Source organism: Moschus berezovskii, chromosome 19, assembly GCF_049115385.1.
Source record: "Moschus berezovskii isolate FMDL1 chromosome 19, NW_MosBer_1.0, whole genome shotgun sequence".
NCBI lineage: Eukaryota > Metazoa > Chordata > Mammalia > Artiodactyla > Moschidae > Moschus > Moschus berezovskii.
In genome coordinates this window covers 16337476-16358316 of record NC_142478.1, presented here as the reverse complement: position 1 = coordinate 16358316, position 20841 = coordinate 16337476, and the positions used below count along the sequence as shown (strand labels likewise).

General features: G+C 38.9%; 1 protein-coding gene across 3 annotated transcripts in view; it reads left to right on the top strand.

The window, feature by feature from the left end:
- The window catches only part of HHIP (hedgehog interacting protein), a 109530-nt gene that overhangs the window by 14403 nt on the left and 74286 nt on the right, over positions 1 to 20841 (top strand). For all 3 annotated transcript variants that reach the window (XM_055405217.2, XM_055405216.2, XM_055405218.2), the window contains exon 4: positions 79 to 280. In XM_055405217.2, coding sequence (XP_055261192.2) covers positions 79 to 280 — 202 coding nt within the window. The remainder of the gene's footprint in view (positions 1 to 78; positions 281 to 20841) is intronic.

Genomic DNA, 20841 nt, shown 5'->3' with positions numbered 1-20841 from the left:
TTTTGAAAAGGATGCCACACACATTTCTTACCTCCTTCATCTCAAGAAAAGCTTACTGGTTTTCTTTAATTTGTTTAGAAAGCACAAACACAACTGCTTCTGCATCCAGGAGGTTGTGAGTGGGCTGCGCCAGCCTGTCAGTGCCCTGCATAGTGGGGACGGCTCCCACCGCCTCTTCATTCTGGAAAAAGAAGGTTATGTGAAGATACTCACCCCCGAAGGAGAAATTCTCAAGGAGCCTTATTTGGACATTCACAAACTTGTTCAGAGTGGAATAAAGGTTGGCGTTTTAACTTTTATTTATCTTTGCTCTGGCTATGTTAATTTTATTTTTGAGTTTTCCTCACTAAAGGTGTTTCTTTGCAATAAAGGAAAGAATGTAGGAGAAAATAAGGAGACAACATAGGGGAACAATAATTATGGCCACTAAATCAGGACAATGACATTACACTTTTCATGTTATTTGGTGATAATTAAGCAGTGCAATCAGATTGGTATTTTGACTTGGTTTCTCTATGTAATTGACATACTTAAAATGATTTTTGGTTCTATAAAATATTTGTTTAAATACTATTTAACAGGCATTAGAATTGTATATCAGCATCTGCCGGCAGAAACAAAGAGGCCTTTGGGTTATTTTGGCAATTACAAATCATTCTTTGACTACATCTTTGTTTGACTCTGTGTCATAAGATATGCTATTTATACTGTGATTTCCTTGTACAATGTTTTTACAGGTAAGTCAAATATTTTTTCTATAACTAGCCACCTTTATAACATATGAGTGCATCTATTGCCTTCTTTCCTGCTTCTTCAATTTGAATTCTCATGTTCAATAATCTAATAGGTGTGTAAGCAAATACTGTCACGTTTTCTTCACAAGAGAGTTCAGTTCAGTCACTCAGTCATGTCCAACTCTTTGTGACCCCGTGGACTGCAGCACGCCAGGCTTCCCTGTCCATCACCAACTCCTGGAACTTACTTAGACTCATGTCCATTGAGTTGGTGATACCATCCAACCATCTCATCCTCTTAGTACCCTTCTCCTCATGCCTTTGATCTTTCCCAGCATCAGGGTCTTTTCCAGTGAGTCAGTCCTACGCATCAGGTGGCCAAAGTATTAGAGTTTCAGCTTTAACATCAGTCCTTCCAATGAATATTCAGGACTAATCTCCTTTAGGAGTCCAAAGGACTCTCAAGAGTCTTCTCCAAAACCACAGTTCAAAAGCATCAATTCTTTGACTCTCAGCTTTCTTTATAGTCCAACTCTCTCATCCATACATGAGTACAGGAAAAGCCATAACTTTGACTAGATGGGCCCTTGTTGGCAAGACCTTTGTTCACAAGAAAGAAAAATGATACAATATTAGTAGTACTAAGCTATAAGCAAATTGTGGCATTCTAAAATTAAGCCATTAAGCTATAAGCAAATTGTGGCATTCTAAAATTAAGACATTTAACACTTCATGAATGTCTTAGAATGAAACAAATTAAGTATGATTTGAGGAGAACCAATTATCTTTTTCATTTTAAACTGGAAAAAAATCAAAGGAGGATATATACTCTTCCACTCATATGATATAGATAAGCTCCTTCTTGTTTTGTGAAGCTCTATTCAAAGGTAAGAACAGCAAACCCAGAAAAAACCAATAAGAAAAAATAAAAATATATTTCTGATATCTATCTATTCAGTATCTACCATGTGAAATAATTAGGATGACTCAGAGTACAGAGAATGCCTATTGTTGGGACCACTCAGCCTCAAGGTCACATTGTGACAGCATCAGTTCAGTTCAGTTCAGTCACTCAGTAATGTCCACCTTTTTGCGACCCCATGGACTGCAGCACACCATGCCTCCCTGTCCATCACCAACTCCTGGAGTTTACCCAAATTCATGTCCACTGAGTCGGTAATGCCATCCAACCATCTCATCCTCTGTTGTCCCCTTCTCCTCCTACCTTCAATCTTTCCCAGCATCAGGGTCTTTTCCAATGAGTCATCAGGTAGCCAAAGTATTGGCATTTCAGCTTCAACATCAGTCCAATGAACACTCAGGACTGATCAGTACATGACTGTGCAAAAGAAGTATTTATGGTACTTCTGGTCCTTTAAGGAAAAGAGCTTTGGCACCAAGACACAGATCATTTGGAAAAGTTGTTTAAATCGGTAGTTTCAACTTCCTCCCAGTAAAATTTTTCATTACATTTCGTAACACATAATCCAAAGTGTCTTAAAATGAGCCATTACTGTTTTGCACGTCGGAGTTCAATAAATACGTTCTGAAACGCATTCTGATAACTCACTGCCGGTGATGCCTCATGAGAAGGAATAAAGGCACTGCAGCGAGTGCAGTGCTCACTATAAGTGAGGTTTGTTTTGTCCTGACCTTGAAAGTATTTTTCTGACTTTGAAAAGTTAAACATTCTCTCTATAAAATAAAGCATTGGGCAAAGTGTTCTAAAAATCATCACCTAAAATCCTATCAATTAAAGAATATCACTATTAATATTTTGATATAATTTCTTCCAGTTTTTGTATTAAATTAATTTTTCCTGATTGCAAAAGTAACACAAGTCTGTTTTAATAACTGGAAACACAGAAGAATATGTTCTCTAATAGTTGTTTCCTAGGAAACCTTAAAATAAAAATAAGCTTTTATAAAATCTTTTTAGCCTTCATTTTTTACCTAATACTATGTCATGAGAATGTTACCAGATTTGGAAACTTTTCTCAAAAACTTAGTTTTTTTTATGTCTTTTGAACATGGAAGTTCCTTATTAAGAGATATTTAGGATTACCCCAGTATTTTCTTTTTATCATTGTAAATAATGTTGTTTATCATTCCTGTATATATTATTTAACCTGATCATGGATAATTTCTTTAAAATTCACTGATAGAACATTACTGAGTTGAGGGACATACACCATGATACACATTGCCAATTCACTGTAAAATATATCTTCAGCTATTTGAGAGGATAGTTTTCAAATACCATTTTACTTAAAATGTTGGTATTAAAAGTTTATGTATGATAAAATGTAGGTGAAAGAAATGGGCTCAGAATACTGGAAAATTTTGTTGCAGGAAGGAAAACACTGATGTTCTTATTTCTACTTCAATTTAACTACCTAAAGAATGCCCTTCTTCTGATTAGAGTCACTTAAGACTCTCTGTTTTCATTCACACCCATTCACTGGGACATGACTGAAAGTTTATCTTCTCTGATATTGAGACATCTCATCATGCAATAAAATAATACAAACCAGGTGGTGACAGCGCTGTGATTCTGCAGTCCGTATGTTCTGTAGGCCTCTAGGAGTTCTGCAGAACCCTGTTGGGCATTCTTTCCTAGGAGAGCTGCAGGGTTTCTCAGGCTTAAACTTCAGAATCCATTCTTCTACCCATTATGTAGAAATATGTAGAATGCATGTGCAGAGTTACATAAAATGACTTATTTCAAAGTGCATATTTTGGATCCCTTTAGTATTTGGCACTAGAGATATCAGTGAACTAGCAGCCTATCACTTGGAAATTTGAATGTATGCTGTATAGTCAATGCTAAGACCACATCCTTGTCCTCACGTAGATCAGGCAACAGCGTGCCTTTATCTCAGTCTCCAAGGACCCCTGCCACAAGTCACAGATTGGAAGTCTTGGAAGTGACTGCTGTTGGTTTAATGGAACAGATGCCAACACTTTCATGAGTCAACTAGACTACTAGTTTTTGTGGTATGCCCCTCAGAGACTTTTGAAATGAAAACAGTATCACAATCATTTCACAGTAATTTTCAGGCTTCTGATGTGTGAAAAATTAGTGTGTTCATGGCAGTCTTCTGAGTTTGTCAATGATTATTTTGTGTTAATAATGCAAATAGGAATCTTCATAAATTATTATGCCTATCACTTCCCTATTCTTTCAGTTTTAAACATCCTAAGAGAGGGAATAAAGCTGTTTTAACAGACCAAAGTGTTGACTGAAATATTCTAATCACAGCATTAATAATTCTATATACTAAACCCAATCTTGGTAGGTTTGAATTAAATGCCGGACAAGCCACAGTGGTGATTCCCCCCATGGTATTAATTAATGACCAATATGAGTATATTAAATCAGATATAAAGATGAATTCTTGATTATAAGAGTTTCTAAAAGCTAGTGCTGGGTATAAGGGAATTTGGAATTCCTTTTCTGCTAATGGTCAATTCAGAATTGACAGGGATTTTTGTCACCTGGTTAAGGACTGGCCTTTTTGTGGCAAAGAGCTGGACTTGGTTGATGTCCTTAAATATCTACAAGCCTTGATTCTTATACCACCAACAAAGAACCCATCATTTGGGGAACTGAGAGAACACCTCCCTAAATGGGTCTTGACTAAAGCTAAAAATATGGCATCTGGTTTTTACTGGTTTGGCCAAAACATTAGTATGGATTTTTTGATAAGCCATTGTGGAAAAACACAAATGAACTTTTTGCCAACCCAGTATCTAACACCCAGATTGTGCTGCCTATATTATAGGAGGTTTCAATATCCTGAGAGCATAACTAAGTTTCACTGAGCAAAAGTTATGTGCAAAACTTCAAAGCACCAACTAAAGCATTGACTTCTTTTTGCTCTAGGAAATTGTGGAGTTGGATTAATAGAGTAAATTCTATGCCATATGAATTTAAACTGCTATTTCATTTAGGAAGAGGTGATTCTATTCACAACAGCGCAAATCCTAGAAGACTGAGCTTTGTAAAATTACCAAGAACAGGTAAAAAGTAGTTTTAAAACTAGATAGCGGTTTGCTAGATTTTTAGCATTAGTGCATTGTACAAGCTGACCTTTCATGTGAATGCCGTGAAAAATGGCTCAAATGGCCGACTGATGAGCAGACTTTAAGATCTTCATTTTGTGTGTTGAGTGTGGGAGTGGGAAGGAGCATATACCTTGTTGTTGATGTTGTTTTATCCCAAAGAGGGAAATTCCAAGATTACAGTGATTTGGAATCTTTAAATTAGCCTCATGTCTGAATCCGTAGTCAGAACTTCTGGATGTACTAGACCGAGCCTCATCTATTTGAAGTTCTTGGGGATGATAGACCGCTGGTTCTTAAGAATGGCTGCACAGTAGAGATGACTGGGAATGTTAGAACATTCTGCTGCCCAAATTAAATCAGGATATCTGGAGTTGGGACTCAGTTGGTACCCTTTTAAATATTTTCCAGGTGATTTCAACATGGGGCCAATTTGAAAAGCACTGGTCTAGACTGAGCCAAAACCCCTGGATCAGTTGAATAAGGAATGAGACACATTTTCTCTGCCCACCTATGGCCAAGTCATATTTCTGAAGTAACCACTGGGAGCAAATGGTTGGACACTAGTTGTCATTGCTGTGTGTGTGCATGTACATGCTCAGTCACTTCATTCATGTCCGACTCTTTGTGCCCCTATGGACCGAAGCCCGCCAGGCTTCTCTGCCCATGGGATTCTTCATGCAAGAATACCAGAGTGGGTTGCCAGGCCCTCCTCCAGGGTATCTTCCCTAACTATGGATCGAATCTGTGTCTCCTGCTTCTCAGGCAATTCTTTACTGCTGAGCCCTTTGGGAAGCCCCCATTGTTCTGTACCTTCTGTCAGTTATTTGACCTTCACATATTATTTGTCCACTTTGAGTGAGAAGATTCGTTAACTCTGGCAGTATGTGAGATTCTTGATAGAAAGTCTTAGAAAATGACATTAATTTTTTTCAACAATTCATTTGAGTTGGACAGTTGCTTCATCTATTACATTTTCCTGTTTTTGTTCTACTGGGAATTTGGTATTCAGCTAGTTGGCAAAAATGTTCTCCTTCCTTTTCATAAAATGTAATTTGCTATTTGTATCTGAAAACCCTTGTTAAAATAATGACAAGGACACCGGAAGTTACTCTAGTCTAATCTAAACAAACTTGCCCTGACCACCAAGGATCAGCCCTAGCTTTGTGTGTATGTGGCAGTGAAGACAAGCCCGCACCTGTTACCTACAGGGTGCCCCCAACCCTAGAAGACTAACACACACCATTCTCTGCACGGAACCGCCCCCCCGCCCAGTTCTCAGGGGCGGTCAGAGGACCAAGAGGCCTCACCCAAGCATCATGCAGCAGACAGAGCTAAAGACTTGTCGATCATTGGAACAAGTATGCCTGGGCTCCTGTCCCTCCCTGTCTACTCAGATCCTCATTTCAAAAGATGCTTTTTGAAGCAGTCCTTTTACCAAGAGAGGAAAGGACATGCGGTTGAAAGCTGCTGATTGTCTGGGTGACTGAATCCACTGACATTGGGTCTCTTGAGAGACAATGGCCTAGGTGTCTGGGAGCCACAGGAGCATTGTGGAAGAGGAGGTAGGGTGCGCCGGGGCAAGCCCTGGCCAGGCAGCCTCTGTTCTCACATGCTTGTAAGTCACACGCATGATCGTGAGCAGCGAAGGTTTAGTGAAATCCGTTGCACATCAGCCCACTGGGATGGATGTCCTACTTCTCCGAAGTTGGTCGGAGACCCTTCCTTTCACCTTTTCCTCTGTCTTCAACCGGTGATCTTATGGGAGCTCATGCAATGCTAGTGTTTTTTTTCTGAGTGAAATGAGTCAGAGCATCAGTGTTCAAAACTGGTACCAGAAACATAGAATGAACACACATGCACACTCATGCACACGCACACATATACGGTGCTGACTGGGTCCCCTATCGAATGCTTCCTCAGTAAAATTGTTAGAACTCTGCTTTTAAGCATGTTTTAGGTTGAAAGAAAGTGTGTGTTTAGTTGAAAGAAAGCAGCAAAATATATTTAATATATAAATATTACAATAGAAGAGTTGCCATTCTGGAATTTTTTGTATATGTGATATTTTTTAAGTTTTTGACCTATCAAACTACTGGATTAGGAATTACTCAATTCCATCTAAAAGAGAATTGATGTAGTGGTAGAAATAAATTCATTCTAAAAGTGGTAGAAAGTTCATTGAAGTGTTTTCCCTCAGATATAAATTTATAAATACCTTCTTTTGGGGGTAATTTAAAATTCTGGTTCCAAACCATTAAAATGTAGATCTGCAAGGAAAAATTTTTACTACCATAATTTTTTTATGTCAAGATAGTAATGATATGGTATTAAACCCAACTGTCTTTATTTTTCTGAGTGTTACTGATCCTGCATCAAAATGCCCTGCACTCTGTGATAAATGTTTTCAATTTTTAAATGTCTAATCTCATTTTAAGTCTGTTTTAAATGTCCAACAGAGAAATCATTTTTTTTAATTCACTGGTCATGTGAAATAATCTCAATGTAATTTTCTGTTTGGTTAAGTTAATTTCTGGTGTTATTTTTTATCTTGGCATTCACGATTCTATTTAAAACATTTGAATAAATATAAATGGATATAGATATGGTGTGTGCCAGTGTTAACTGGTTTAATCTATAAAGTTCTCTCATGCATGCATCATATTTTTTTACTGAAGTCGAAACTTCAGGGTACAGGGTCCCTCCAGCTAAGCAGAGACAGACCTGCCTTCTACATTTTAGGTCCCATAATTCACAGCTGAGGTGAGGAAAGCTTTTACATGAATGTCTTTATATTTATCTAAGACTTGAAGGGCAAAGGAAATAGAGCCCATCAATCTCAAAGGTCCTGTGGTAATCATTTAAAACAAGTGAGAAGCCAAGAAATCTGAACCCTCGAGAAGGTCACTGCTATCTTTGAAAAGCATCTATTTGTATGTGGCAGCCACCAGCTCTCTGTATCTGACAGAAGGAAAAAGAGGACTGTTGGTAGTATCAGTTGGCAGGACTTTCCAGTGGCTCTGTCATCTAATGAAAATGAAATCAGAAGCATCCCAAACCTTTCCCAGTATTAGAGTCTTCAAGCTGGCCATGTTTTTAGTAAGGATGTAGGATGTGTGTGCATGTGCTAAGTCGCTTCAGTCATGTCTGAGTTTTTCCAACCCTATGAACTGTAGTCTGACAAGCTCCTCTGTTCATGGGATTCTCCAGGCAAGGATACTAGAGTGGGTTGCCATGCCCTCCTCCAGGGGATATTCCTGACCCAGGGATTGAACCTGCATCTCTATGTCTCCTGCATTGGCAAGTGGGTTCTTTACCACTAACGCCACCTGGGAAGCCCACTCTAGTCTTATGTTTTACTAATCATAACCACTATTCTTTTAATCACTTACTCTGCTAAGCCGTTACATAGAGTACCTCTGTAATCCTGGTAGCCCCTTGAGGCAAGGATGATTATCCCATTTCAGAGATGATGAGATTGAGGCCCAGAAGTTAAACAAACTGCCCACGAGAGCCAGTACCAGAACCAAATTTTCCAGGCAGTTGTTGGCCGCCATGCTCTCAACCATGCTGCTCTGCTCCTCTGTGCTTTTGATCAGCAGCCACTGCATAGAGGGGAAGATTGGGGAGCACGTTTAAGAAGCAGAGATGGAGGACAGTTGGTGTCGACATGCGCAGTGCTGCTTGTCCTGGCTGCATAACGGCAGGGAGGCTGAGGACCTAGATCTGATGGCAAGCATATAGACTTGGGTGCTAGTCGCTGCGTTCATACCATATGCTAGTTGTTTGACTCTGGGCAGCTTGTTTAAGCTCTAGGCTTGGTTTCTTTATCTGTAGAATAGGGATGCTAAAAGGTTGCACCTGCCTCTTTACATGCTCAGTCTCACATGACTCTAAAGTATCAGTACTTTGTAAGCACTCACTGTTATCGGCATCTACTAATATGAAACTATTACACTATTGTATTAACTATTATACTCACATGAAAAGAAGATCAAGGAAAAGGTGCCTAGCCCTCAGAATGACTCAGAAGCTCCAATGGCCACAGTTAACTATATTCTGTGGTATTTCACAGTCCCCCTTAGTGTGGGATTGGATGGCACTTCATGGAAATTCTATGATAGTGTTAGTGTTTGCAGCAAAATTATACAGCACTCCTACGGAAAGAGCTATATTGTTGTGTGTTTTATTCCATTCAAAAAGATAAACCCAGAATGTTATTGAAATGTATAACTAGAGGAAGAAAACGTCTTCATTTTTACATCATCACCTTCTGGCATTAGGTATAAGGCCTTGCTACCTACCTCATTATGCAAAAACTCCCAGGTCTGGGGTTCCTCAGAGCACATGCCTAATGATGATTAAGCACAAAGCAGCTGAGCCCTGAGTATGGCAGCAAGCTTTCATCAGCATTTCCCTGCTTTCAGAGTAGTTTTTCTCAACCTGGATATTACAGTAATGTAGGTCTTTTTGTGTGTTTATTTTGGAACGTGGTTTGTGTCACTCTGCCATAGAGTTAATAAATTGTAGGATTTGCAAAGGAAATATACTGAGACTGAAAACTAAGAAGGCACATATTTTTGCCCACCAGATTTGGAATCTCAGGATTTGGTAGGGGAGCAGTTGGGCAAAGTTGCTCTGAAATTAACATGTAATGTCATGATACAAAGAGTATATTACTCAACAAAATATTTTTCTAAGAGAGACAGGTGGGTAAAATATGAGGTCAGTGAAGAGGAAAATTTAAAGGAAGTTTTCAAAATTGAACAACGCAACAAACATCTGTTAATTTATCACAAAATGTGCTGAAGGTCGTGTGCAGGAATATATAAATGGAATGACCACAGCTACCTCCTTGTCACATCCCAGGCTGAGGGAGGCCCTTGTCCTATCTCATCAACGCAGTATTTTATAGAAAGCTTCCTAAATCTGTAAGCATGCTTGCTCTTTGATTTGTGTCTTCCTACCTAAGACCAATTTGGGGAGTTTGTTTATGTAGCACTTGGCTTTTAACAGACTTCTTTCATCTTTACATATATATACTAAATACATAGAGAGATCTATTTATATAATATGTAATATTTATGTACAGTAAATATTTTAATCAACTACTATAATTCATTTTAATGTATTTGTTTATATTAATCACGAATTGAGATTTAGTTTAATGGTTTTTTAAAAAAAATCTGAAAATCTGCAATTATGTTGAATTGTCTTAATATCCAAGTGGCCAAAACCGAGGACATTTTGAAAACTGGGTCACTGCCTGGAAATTAAAATCATCTTTGGAGATGCTGTTTATTGAGCCCATTGTGTAATGTGTTACAATGAGAAAAACTTGAGAGAATCTTTTTCTAAATCATGTCATTTTCTACCCCAGCTTGACTTTGTGACACTAGATGACAATACATATGGTAACAGTGGCTTGTGAGAGTTACCATCCAAAAGGAGGTAAAATTTGACTCCTTTTTCTTGTGAGTTTTCATATTACTCTTTCTAGGCATGCTGTATACAACTAATTTTAAACTCTTCCATTCACTCATTTAAAAATTTTGTGTAATTCCATGGCCTAAACTACAAATCACAGAAAATCTGTAAAAGCTTATTATTTGTTTAAGACAAAAAAATATGTGCTAGCTACCCTATCATACATATACGTGGTAGCACAAGAAAAGGAGAACATCAATGAATTTGATCTAATTCCATGACTGCTTGTAGTTGAAATTATATTTAGCCTGCTTATAAAACAACCCAATAAACTGAGGCTAATATAAAAATAAAACATGATGACAAAGGATCTTGAAGGTTTACATATGGCCACAGAATTCGTGAGGAAAAATGTTCCTTACAAATAAGTCAAATATTGAATATTCTGTCTTTCTCTTTAAGAGTATCTAAATTCTCTTCTTTTTAAAAAATTCTAATAAGCTGTTCCTAAACCAGTCTCTTATCCTAAAGTACCTTTGATCCAAATGGATCACATACTTGAATAAAATGACATCTGTCCTCAGGCTATTTCCCTTAGCCAACACTTTGAAACTGTTCTGAAGAATTCCTTAAAGATAAAACTGTGTACGTGGAGTGAAGGGAAGTTGCTTAAGGTTTTAAAAAATTAGAAAAGTGCTAACCCTTAAGAGGATAAAAAGATAGCTGGATTTAATTCCCATTAAATTCTTAGCCTTTTTGTGAAAGATTTGGGAATGAGATTTTCACAGTGCAAACATCTTTGTGGGTAGATGTGAACCCACCTGTTCAGGAAAAAGGAAACAAAACTTGAACCGACTCCTTCCACACACAGGTCACCAAACATCTGTCATAAGTTATCAATTACTAGCCAAGACTGGGCTCAAGTCTGTGACCTGAGGTTGCAAAAGCTCATTCTGTCTCTTACCCAGCCTGTGGTTTTACCCTGTGCCACTCTTAAAGCTTCTGTTTAAATCTCCAGGGGTTTGGAAGATCAGGTTGACCCCATGACATTAATAATGTATTTATGCCCAGGGTTTCCACACACACCACCCTGGGGCTGATCTTCTTTAGGATTTTGTGACTTGCAGCAATGTATTAATAGCTAGCTCCAGAAAAGATTTACCCAATAGTTGGCATAGTTCCTTAATTGCTTAAGTTCCTTAATTGCAACCTAAAGACAATGTCTCCTTGTCCAAGGAAGGTTGTGTGTGTGTGTATGTATTTTACGATTTTGACTTTGATTAAATGTCAGTACATATAAAACTTCTGCATAAAAGAAACAGAACAAAGAAAAACAACCAAAAAAAGTCTTATGGGCATGACTAACTAGACAACTTCTTCCCTTATATATTAAAACTTTGGGTGACAGCATCAAATTGTCACTGTTTTTGAATCCTGCTTTGTCACTTTCCTGTAATATCCCACCTCAGCTGGGTATGCATGAGAACTGATCTCTGAATGGCTGTGACACTCTTGTCCAGAGTGTGCCAGTGGTTGTATGTGTCTCTGTGCTTAGTCCCTGAGTCGTGCCTGACTCTTTTCAACTCCATGGACTGTAACCCACCAGGCTCCTCTGTCCATGGGGATTCTCCAGGCAAGAATACTGGAGTGGCTTGCCCTTTCCTTCTCCACGGGATCTTCCCAACCCAGGGATCAAACCTGCATCTCTTCCATCTTCTTCATTGGCAGGCAGATTCTTTACCACTGAGTCACCTAGGAAGCCCCAGTGGGTATATGACTGGGAGCAATCTGCTTAACCTTCTGGCATCTCTACATCCTCATCTTTGAAATCAGAGGAGTAGGCTAAATAATACCATAGGTCTTTTCTGGCTCTGAAAGTCAGTGAAATAGAAAGCAGTGCAAGTCTCCAACACTTTGCAAAGAAAATGACAGTAAAGAAAAGTGGTCAGCATGACTTGGGCATTGGGAACTCCATCCTTGCCCAGGCTCAGAGAGCATGGGGTTTACTCTACTTTATTCTGATTTTTTCCTTTGTACTGATACAGAAACACAAGTAGTGTCTCCCAAATTGCAGAGCCCATTGGACAGCCTACCATGCTGACAAATAGGTACACTCACCTTCATAAGGTCACCATCACTCCAGTCAAATTTTAAAAAGCTGCACAACTCAGAATGAAGTGAGACTTTGGGTTTCAGTTAACGAAAGTATAATGTCTTTAATGTGCAGGGATAACAGGGGCTACGTTTGCAAACCTGGGTTCAATGGTAAAGATAAACCATGGCCTTGAAGTGGGCAGTTGATGTGCTGGGGAGGACAGAGCATGGAATTGAGTGATGGGAGAGGAGAATAATCAGATAAGATCCCAGAGCATCTGTGGTGTTGGTGGGCTGGAAGGTGTGCCTCAGATAATAAAGTCTTACATGTTCTCCTAAGGCCTTTGACATTTTCTGTGAATGAAAGGGGGCAATCACTGGAGGATCTTGAACAGGAGAGTGACAAAGTCAGACCTAAGCTTTTTTAAGCAAGAATGATAGCAGCCATGTAGAGATAGCTGGCAAGGTGGGGCAGGAGTAGAAAGAGATCACAGGGAAGAAGATTGACTCCTGGTACCAGTGCTGCTCTGAGCGCTTTGTGCCCATGGCCAGGTCATTGACCACCTGAGCCTCAAATTTTCCTTTGTAACGTGAGAGGCCGGAGAAGGCAATGGCAAGCCACTCCAGTACTCTTGCCTGAAAATCCCATGGATGGAGGAGCCTGGTAGGCTGCAGTCCGTGGGGTCGCTAAGGGTCGGACACAACTGAGCAACTTCACTTTCACTTTTCACTTTCGCACATTGGAGAAGGAAATAGCAACCCACTCTAGTGTTCTTGCCTGGAGAATCCCAGGGACGGGGGAGCCTGATGGGCTTCCGTCTATGGGGTCACACAGAGTTGGACACGACTGAAGTGATTTAGCAGCAGCAGCAACGTGAGAGGATCAATAATCACTGAGGTTCCTTTCATTTCCAACTTTCAGTGCATCAATACTGGGAAGAGTATTTAGAAATTTACCCTATTAAATGTAAGTATTTTTACACATGGTGTTTACTGAATGTATACATTCTTTCTCATAGTTTTAAAGTGTAGATTTTTAAAACCTCAGGACATTAACACCATGGGACATTTAATTGGTTCCAGTGAAAAGTTGCAAATTACAGGAAACTATCAATTGTGGCAATACGAAGAGGGCTCATTCTATACCAGTCGTAAATGATAATTCACAAAAATGGTAACCACAGCTTAGAGACTGTGTATTCACACACGTGTTCCTCCTTGGGAAAGATGCATATTTAAATAGAGTAAGGGAGTCAGGTGATTATTTTTTGAAAGGATAATTATAATTGGATTTTAGAATGTAACAGGCCAAATGAGGTCAGAAAGTGAAAGTCTGTCAGTCGTGTCCAACTCTTTGAGACCCCATGGACTATACAGTTCATGGAATTCTCTAGGCCAGAATACTGGAGTGGGAAGCCCTTTCCTTCTCCAGGGGATCTTCCCAACCCAGGCATCGAACCCAGGTCTTCCGCATTGCAGATTCTTTACCAGCTGAGCCACAAGGGAAGCCCAAGAATACTGGAATGGGTAGCCTGTCCCTTCTCCAGCAGATCTTCCTGACCCAGGAATCAAACTGGGGTCTCCTGCATTGCAGGTGGATTCTTTACCAACTGAGCTATCAGGGAAGCCCATTCTTAAGTCAGAGAAGATTAAAATAATGATGGAATACAAAACTATGGCCTTCTAATAGGGAGGATATGCCAATGTTGTAGGGAATGTCTAACTATTTAAATTGTAGAATAATGACCTACAGCATAAAATAAATGATTACCTTACTTCTAAATTACTTGTAATTCACCCTCCAAAGTAGAATATTCACGGATACCTTCAGTGAGTTTCTTCTTTGTTTTTGCCAGTGGAACCTCATTTAACTAATCAGCCTTTGTTGCTGTAAATTAGGCTGGCAAAAACAAAAACTGAAACAAAACGAAACAAAAACCTGTCTCCTTTTCTATCTGTATGTGAATCTACAAAAGTGCATTTGACAGTGCATAGAGGGCTTTCTCTGGTGGCTCAGACTAAAGAATCTGCCTGCAAGGCAGGAAACCTGAGTTTGATCCCTGGGTTGGGAAGATCCCCTTGAGAAGGACATGGCTACCCACTCCAGTATTCTTGCCTGGAGAATCCCATGGACAGAGGAGCCTGGCGGGCTACAGTCCATGGGGTCACAAAGAGTCTGAGCAGCTAGCACTTACTTAGTTCCTTAGAGCAGACTGGATGTGAAAAATTGAAAAGGGGAAGAGAGTAGGCTTGATCGTTTTACTTGCACATGTCAGGATTTCAGTGCTCTGTGTTTCCTTGAGAGAAATCCCACTGCGCCAATTAACCTAACATATTCCAAAACAATTCTCTGTTTGGAAAGAATAATTTTCATTGTGGGTGTTCCTTGAAATTGTATGCCTCATCCCCTGTTATTACTGAGATGTGTGCTGGGCGATTCAAAGTACCAGCTTCATTTCCACGCACTGTATAGATTAGAACTGTATCCCACACACAGAGTCAGATAATCTGTTTTAATTTTGTGCAAGGCACACATATTTTACCCTTTCGTAATTTTTTTTAATGTGGAAAAGCCTTCTCTACCTAATATTAAACCAAATATTTCATGTCAAAATTATCAAAAGCACTCAAAGCAGGAGATTTGTTTTAATCAGGAAATAGCTCTTTCTTGCAAAAATTTTGAAATAAGTCAGCTTTCCTGGCTTGGTTTCCACAGCATCTTCAGTTTTCTTTGAAACGATGTGAATTCATTTTTCCTCCAGTGTGAGACAAAACTGGACTGAGGGCATTGAAAAAGGATTTAACTAACCTGGTAAATGCACTCTCCATTTTATTAGGCTGTGTTGTCTATTTGGATTTCTGGAGTATTTGTTTTAAACCTCATAAATCAATTAACCGTATTCATTCTAAGATTTAATTTGGTGAATAGAATATATGTGCTTTTCATCAGGGCACACATCTTTTTTAAGTCTGAAACCACCACACACAAAGGATTTAATTCTGACAGACATTTGTTCTCAGCATAAATACTTTAGGGCCAATAGTTGTCCCCACTTAATCATGCTTCTTAAAAGTGAATTCCAGAAGACTCGAGGCCCCAAATGACCCCTGGTAAGGTGAGTTGTCAGTAAATTACTTTTATGATGTGCCCTAGGGAAGCAAGTCTGCTAGGAACTTGGTAGGGAGCTGGCCCCCGCTTGCCTGTAGGGGGATGACCTTTAACTTTATCTAACCTTTGCATTTCTAATTCTGAATTTCTGGGAGGCATTTAGTCACGTTGTTGAGTATCATAGTAAAAGAGAGACCTCTCCTGTGCCCATAAGATAGTGTTAACCACACATTTGTTGCTTAACTCCCCAATGAAGCATGCCAGTAAGCTTTTTTATGTCTGTAATTTACTTTTAAATACCAAACATTTAATGAGTTGAGATATATATGAGTTCAAAATGGATTCATAGTTAAATTATGACTGTCCTGGGTGACATTGGGGGAACACTGTAGAAAAGTTGATCCCTATAATTTTGCTAATTTGAATGTATTATGGCACTTGAAAATTTATACAAGTCATTAAATATGAATGAACATATTGCATCAGAATACATTTTTTTCACAAAATATTTAGTTATTGAAAACAAGTCTTGTCAGTTTCTGTGTTGTCTCCATTATGAAAAAGCTTTTATTGAGCTTTGAGGGGATAATTACATCAAAAATTATTGAATGTAGGAATTTAGACTCAGTTTTGGATTATATATATATATATATCCTTATTTGGCTTTGTTAAACTGAAAACATTGGAAAGTAATGCTCTTTTACAGGATATAAAATATAAAGTGATCATTAATTTCTTGCTAATGATCAAGGCATAAGTTACGTAGACCCAGAGGTCTAGGTTTTAATTCTATGAATGTCTAATTTTTCTTTTCCCATTAGTTTTAGATGACATTGAAGGGGCCAGTATTTTTAACTCTTTCCTAAAGAAAAGTAATTTTACTGCTCAATTTTATTATTTATAAGTGTATTATATATACATATAAGTATGTATGTCTATATTAATATATACACCCATATATAATAGAATCCTGTGTGGCTGAATGAAATATTGCTAAAGATAAGCTTTCCCTCCAAAACTACACACCTAATTTTTAATCAGACAATGTTTAGATATGTAAATTCAGACTAAATGTAGAATATTTCTATAATCTCTCTGATTTATATGTCAGATTGTAACATAAGCAAAGCCAAGTGGTCTAAGCTTTGCCTGTGGTATCAGCCCTTTGAGGAGTCCAGCAGTATGCAGTTGTAGAAGCAATTAGTGTAACTTCAGTAGTTTTTTTAGTGGGGAAGGAAAGAGATCAGCAAATTCTTTCCTGTAAACCAAAGGTTCTGGCTCAAGAGCATATATAAACAAGATGTAAGTTTTAAATATAGTTTAATGCCACCCAGGAGAAAAACTCAGCGGTAAAGAAGTTGTCAACAGACAGAGAGCAATCTTTAAATGCTGAAGAAAATACTAAATTGCTGACAGTACGTTAGAAACATGGAGGCAGTCGCTTCCAAAAGCTTCAGTAGCGAAAGTCATCTTCCTCCCACCCCCCCAGTGGTTTCTCTTTACATGTGGGAGGCATAGCAACAGCAAAGCACCAGTCAAGCAGGATGTGGATGTAACTTGTTGATAACCCTAAGAAGAGTTTATCAGAGAAAATGGCCATCAGAGTTACAAATTTGAAACGAATTTGGAAGCAATAGTTAGAATACAGTCACTGACACATTACGACACTAACTCGCACGATCTTAGGCTGTTTGTTTCAATCCTCCCAAAAGCATTTGTTTGTCCTCCTGTATGTTCCTACTGAGCTATGTCTAAGTGGTTTTTTCTTTGTGTGTGCGTGTGTTTGTTTTCTCCTTCTGTCAAAAATTCTGCATGCAAATATCTGGATGGTTTCAACCATAACAGCCTGCTCTGCTTTATTATTGCTATTCAATTACCATTGAACGTAGACCAGGAGACACATTCGTATGTGTTAGGTACTGAGCAGAGATGCCCATCTCTGGAGTCATTTCTGGATCCCAACCCAAAACACAGGACCGAGAGTGTGGCAGGTAGTTCCCAAAGAAAAATCAGAGTGTTCTGATCAAATCATCAGAGTGTTCTGATGGTGGGCAGGAAAAGCAACAGAGATCTGAGAAACTCAAGGAGGGAGAGGGAACAGAAAAAATGACGTAGCACATGCTACAACCTGAAGTAGGACGTGACAACCCACTCCAGTGTTCTTGCTGGAAAATTCCATGGACTGAGGAGGCACGCACGTGTATAACCAAAGTCTGGGCCAAGTCTGGGAGATCCCAGGGGAAGGAACAGGGAACTCCATCCCTCTGAGGATGATGGCCCCTCATGCGGGAAACGACTCTTAGAGGGAATGGGAAGAAAAGAGGAATGAGCCTTTTGTACAGGAAACATCATGAAAGGTTTGACATGGGGCTGGACATGTAAATTGAGGCCAGAGACAATCCCTGGACTCAGTTAGGGATTCTGAGTTTCTTCCTAGAGTAGATAGCAAAGACAGTTCCAGCCACTCCCCAGGGATCTAGCAGGCTCCCGTGTAACCAGCTGCCTCTTCTGGCTGCTGTGACTGCCATCTTTCCCCTTGTAGGGCATCTGGGAGCTTCTCCTTGTCTAGGGGGCAAGGCAGCTTAAGATCTGAATCTAGAAAGAATTGAAAAATGAATCCAAAGGGAGAAAGAAGACCCTAGGGGAAACAAATTCAATTCAAAGGGGCTTCATCCAATGGGCTTAATCAAAACGTAACAACACCCTGACTCCTCACCCCACCCCATCCACCCCTGGCTTTGCTTTCCTCCATGCTAGCTTCATTCTTCGCCAGGTTTCTGTGGCAGTTCCAGGCTCCCATCCTACCACTTGAGCAAATCCAGGGGAACAAAAGCTGCTTGCCCATCAGAGTTCCAACAGAAGTACCCTAAATGATGCTCCTGTCTCAGGCCCCACATCCACCTGGGGTCAGTCATGTGGTACCATGATTGGCCTGCCTTGGGTCGTGTCCCCTTCCCTAGACCAGGGGCAGAGATCAGCAAAGGCCAAAGCACTACCCTCTAAGTGTGGAAGAGGTGATACCCCAAAGGGAAATCAGAGTGTTGTTAGCAGAGGAGGCAGGAGTGGATTCTGGGCAGCCGAAACAACAGGTGTACACTTCTCTTTGGGCGAAGAAGCCTACTCTAAATCAAATAGTCCAGGCTCTGAATATTCAATCCTGACTGCCTTCCTTCCCATGCTTCTGATTACTGGGTTTTCCTCTGGGTCATGTGTCAGGGACATTCAGAGGTTGTAAAGCAACCCAACTGGAGCTTTCCATGTTTACAATATGCCTAATTGGGCAGTATTTTCTTATCGTTCACATAGTTCTAGATTCTTACTTATGCCTACATTTATTTTTAAGACATGGAAATCAAGATACCTTGATTTGATGTTTGATGTACCAACAAATGATGCATCAGGAAGCATTACTAAATCACTAGAAACAATGGGGTCAAAAAGACTGACTTTATAGCTTAAATTGCAGATAATGTCCTGTCTCCAAAACAAGGTAGCTGAGGCCCCGTAATAAATACATCTACACAAGCCACAGTCCTGTCCTTATTTTGAAAGGCTTTCAAGAAATTTCTATTTCAGTCTCATCTGTTAATCATATTTATTAGTGAGTCACTATAGAGTTTGCCTCCAAGAATTCCAGAAGTGTGTAGAGAACTGTCTTCAAAACACTTGAATACAGAATATGAAACATTAGAGGATAACGTTTTGTATTTTTGCAGTGTGTAGTTTTGGAATAGTTCTGCACCACATGTCTCTAAAGTTCACATTTTCTTTCTAATGATGTTGAGCTCATTTTGTGCAATTGAATTAATTTTGGTAAACAAGGATGACATGTTTTAATTTGTCTTTTTAGTCATAATGATATGACTAATGTGCTGTAGACTACTTAATGAGTAATATTGTCATTTTTTCATACTTTTTTGAATATTCTCATGACTGTTAGTATCCTAGGTATTTAATAAGCATCTTAAAATCTGTTCTTGTTTACTCACTTAAATGAAAGCAAGAGAAAGTTTGAAAAGCACAAATTCTGACTAAGAATGTGTGTACTTTTATCTCCAACATTAGGAAAACCTTCAGTTATTTGTGTTTTTATTGAAAGCCTTTATCACACTTAAACATGTTCTTCAAATTAACGCAAACTACATGCAATAAGCATTCAAAAATTAAAAGTTCATTTCTTTTTAATGAAAAAAAACTAGTTAATGTCACGTATCTGAGTTTTAAATAGGAATAGTACAATATTACATAAGTATATGACAGACTTTCTTTTTCATTCTCTCTGTCTGAAAACATGCCTGTGTGCTCACTGTCTCTCACTAAAATAGTTAACTTGTTTTCCTTAGTGTCTATTCTAGCGTTGCCTGTAAGGATCCATTTTATCCAAAAGCAGTGTTTCACTTGCTCGTGGAGAAAGTTGCAATGACTCAACCCTCTGCTTTATTTCATCACCCTGACCCCTTGTCAGACTTTTTGTTCTGCCACTTGATAATGTCAAATGATGAGAAGGTGTTTTTCTTTAAAACTGACTTTTCATCCATGGAAGCTTCAAGTAGGATCCAGCTAGAAGACTCGTAACCAAAGATGATAATAAAGCTACTTACTGTTTGATCCAGAAGGTGACCAGGCTGTGGAATTCCTCTGACCAGCTCAGAGGAATAATCTGTTTTCTGAAGTTCTCTGTGTAGGGACTTCCTGAATGTCTTCCCTGTGTTTTGTAGATCTGCAAAAATAATATGTCTCTGCTCCACACAGGGGAGATGGCCGTCTGTGTGCCATCCACCCACTCACTCACCAACTCATCCATCGAGCTAATGTGTATTGGACTTTTTCTATTTGAGCCAGAGGACATGGGGAAAGTTCAGAAGTTTTGTCTCTGTATGTTGATAGAATACAATGAATTGACTGTAAACATGCAGATAGAGATTTATAATGTTAGAAGAAGGATGCAGTTAATGACGGCCTTTGGATTTGCATTTCAGGATGACTTTGAAGCGGGTTCAAATATCTCCCCATTTACTTGTTCACTTATTTCATATGAGAATGTCTCTTTATTCCCAATATTGACCTGAAAAATACTAAAATGCTTAAAATTTTTATCTGTAACAGGAAATGAGGACTGATTAATAGAATATTTTATTGACGTATAGTTAATTTACAGTGTTATGTTAGTTTCTTAACTGAATATTTTGATTAATAATTTAAAGTTATATGGTGAAAATTACTGTGTTCAAAGAATGTACATAAACATAGCACAAAAAGCATGTAAATAATGCCAAGCACCATTTATTCTTAGATGCAAAATTTAAAATATTGTAGATTTCAGGTCATCATTAGAAATATATCAGGCTCATCATCCCTCAGCACCCTCTACATGAAACCCTTGAAACTAGATTAAGTTTCACAATTCAGAAA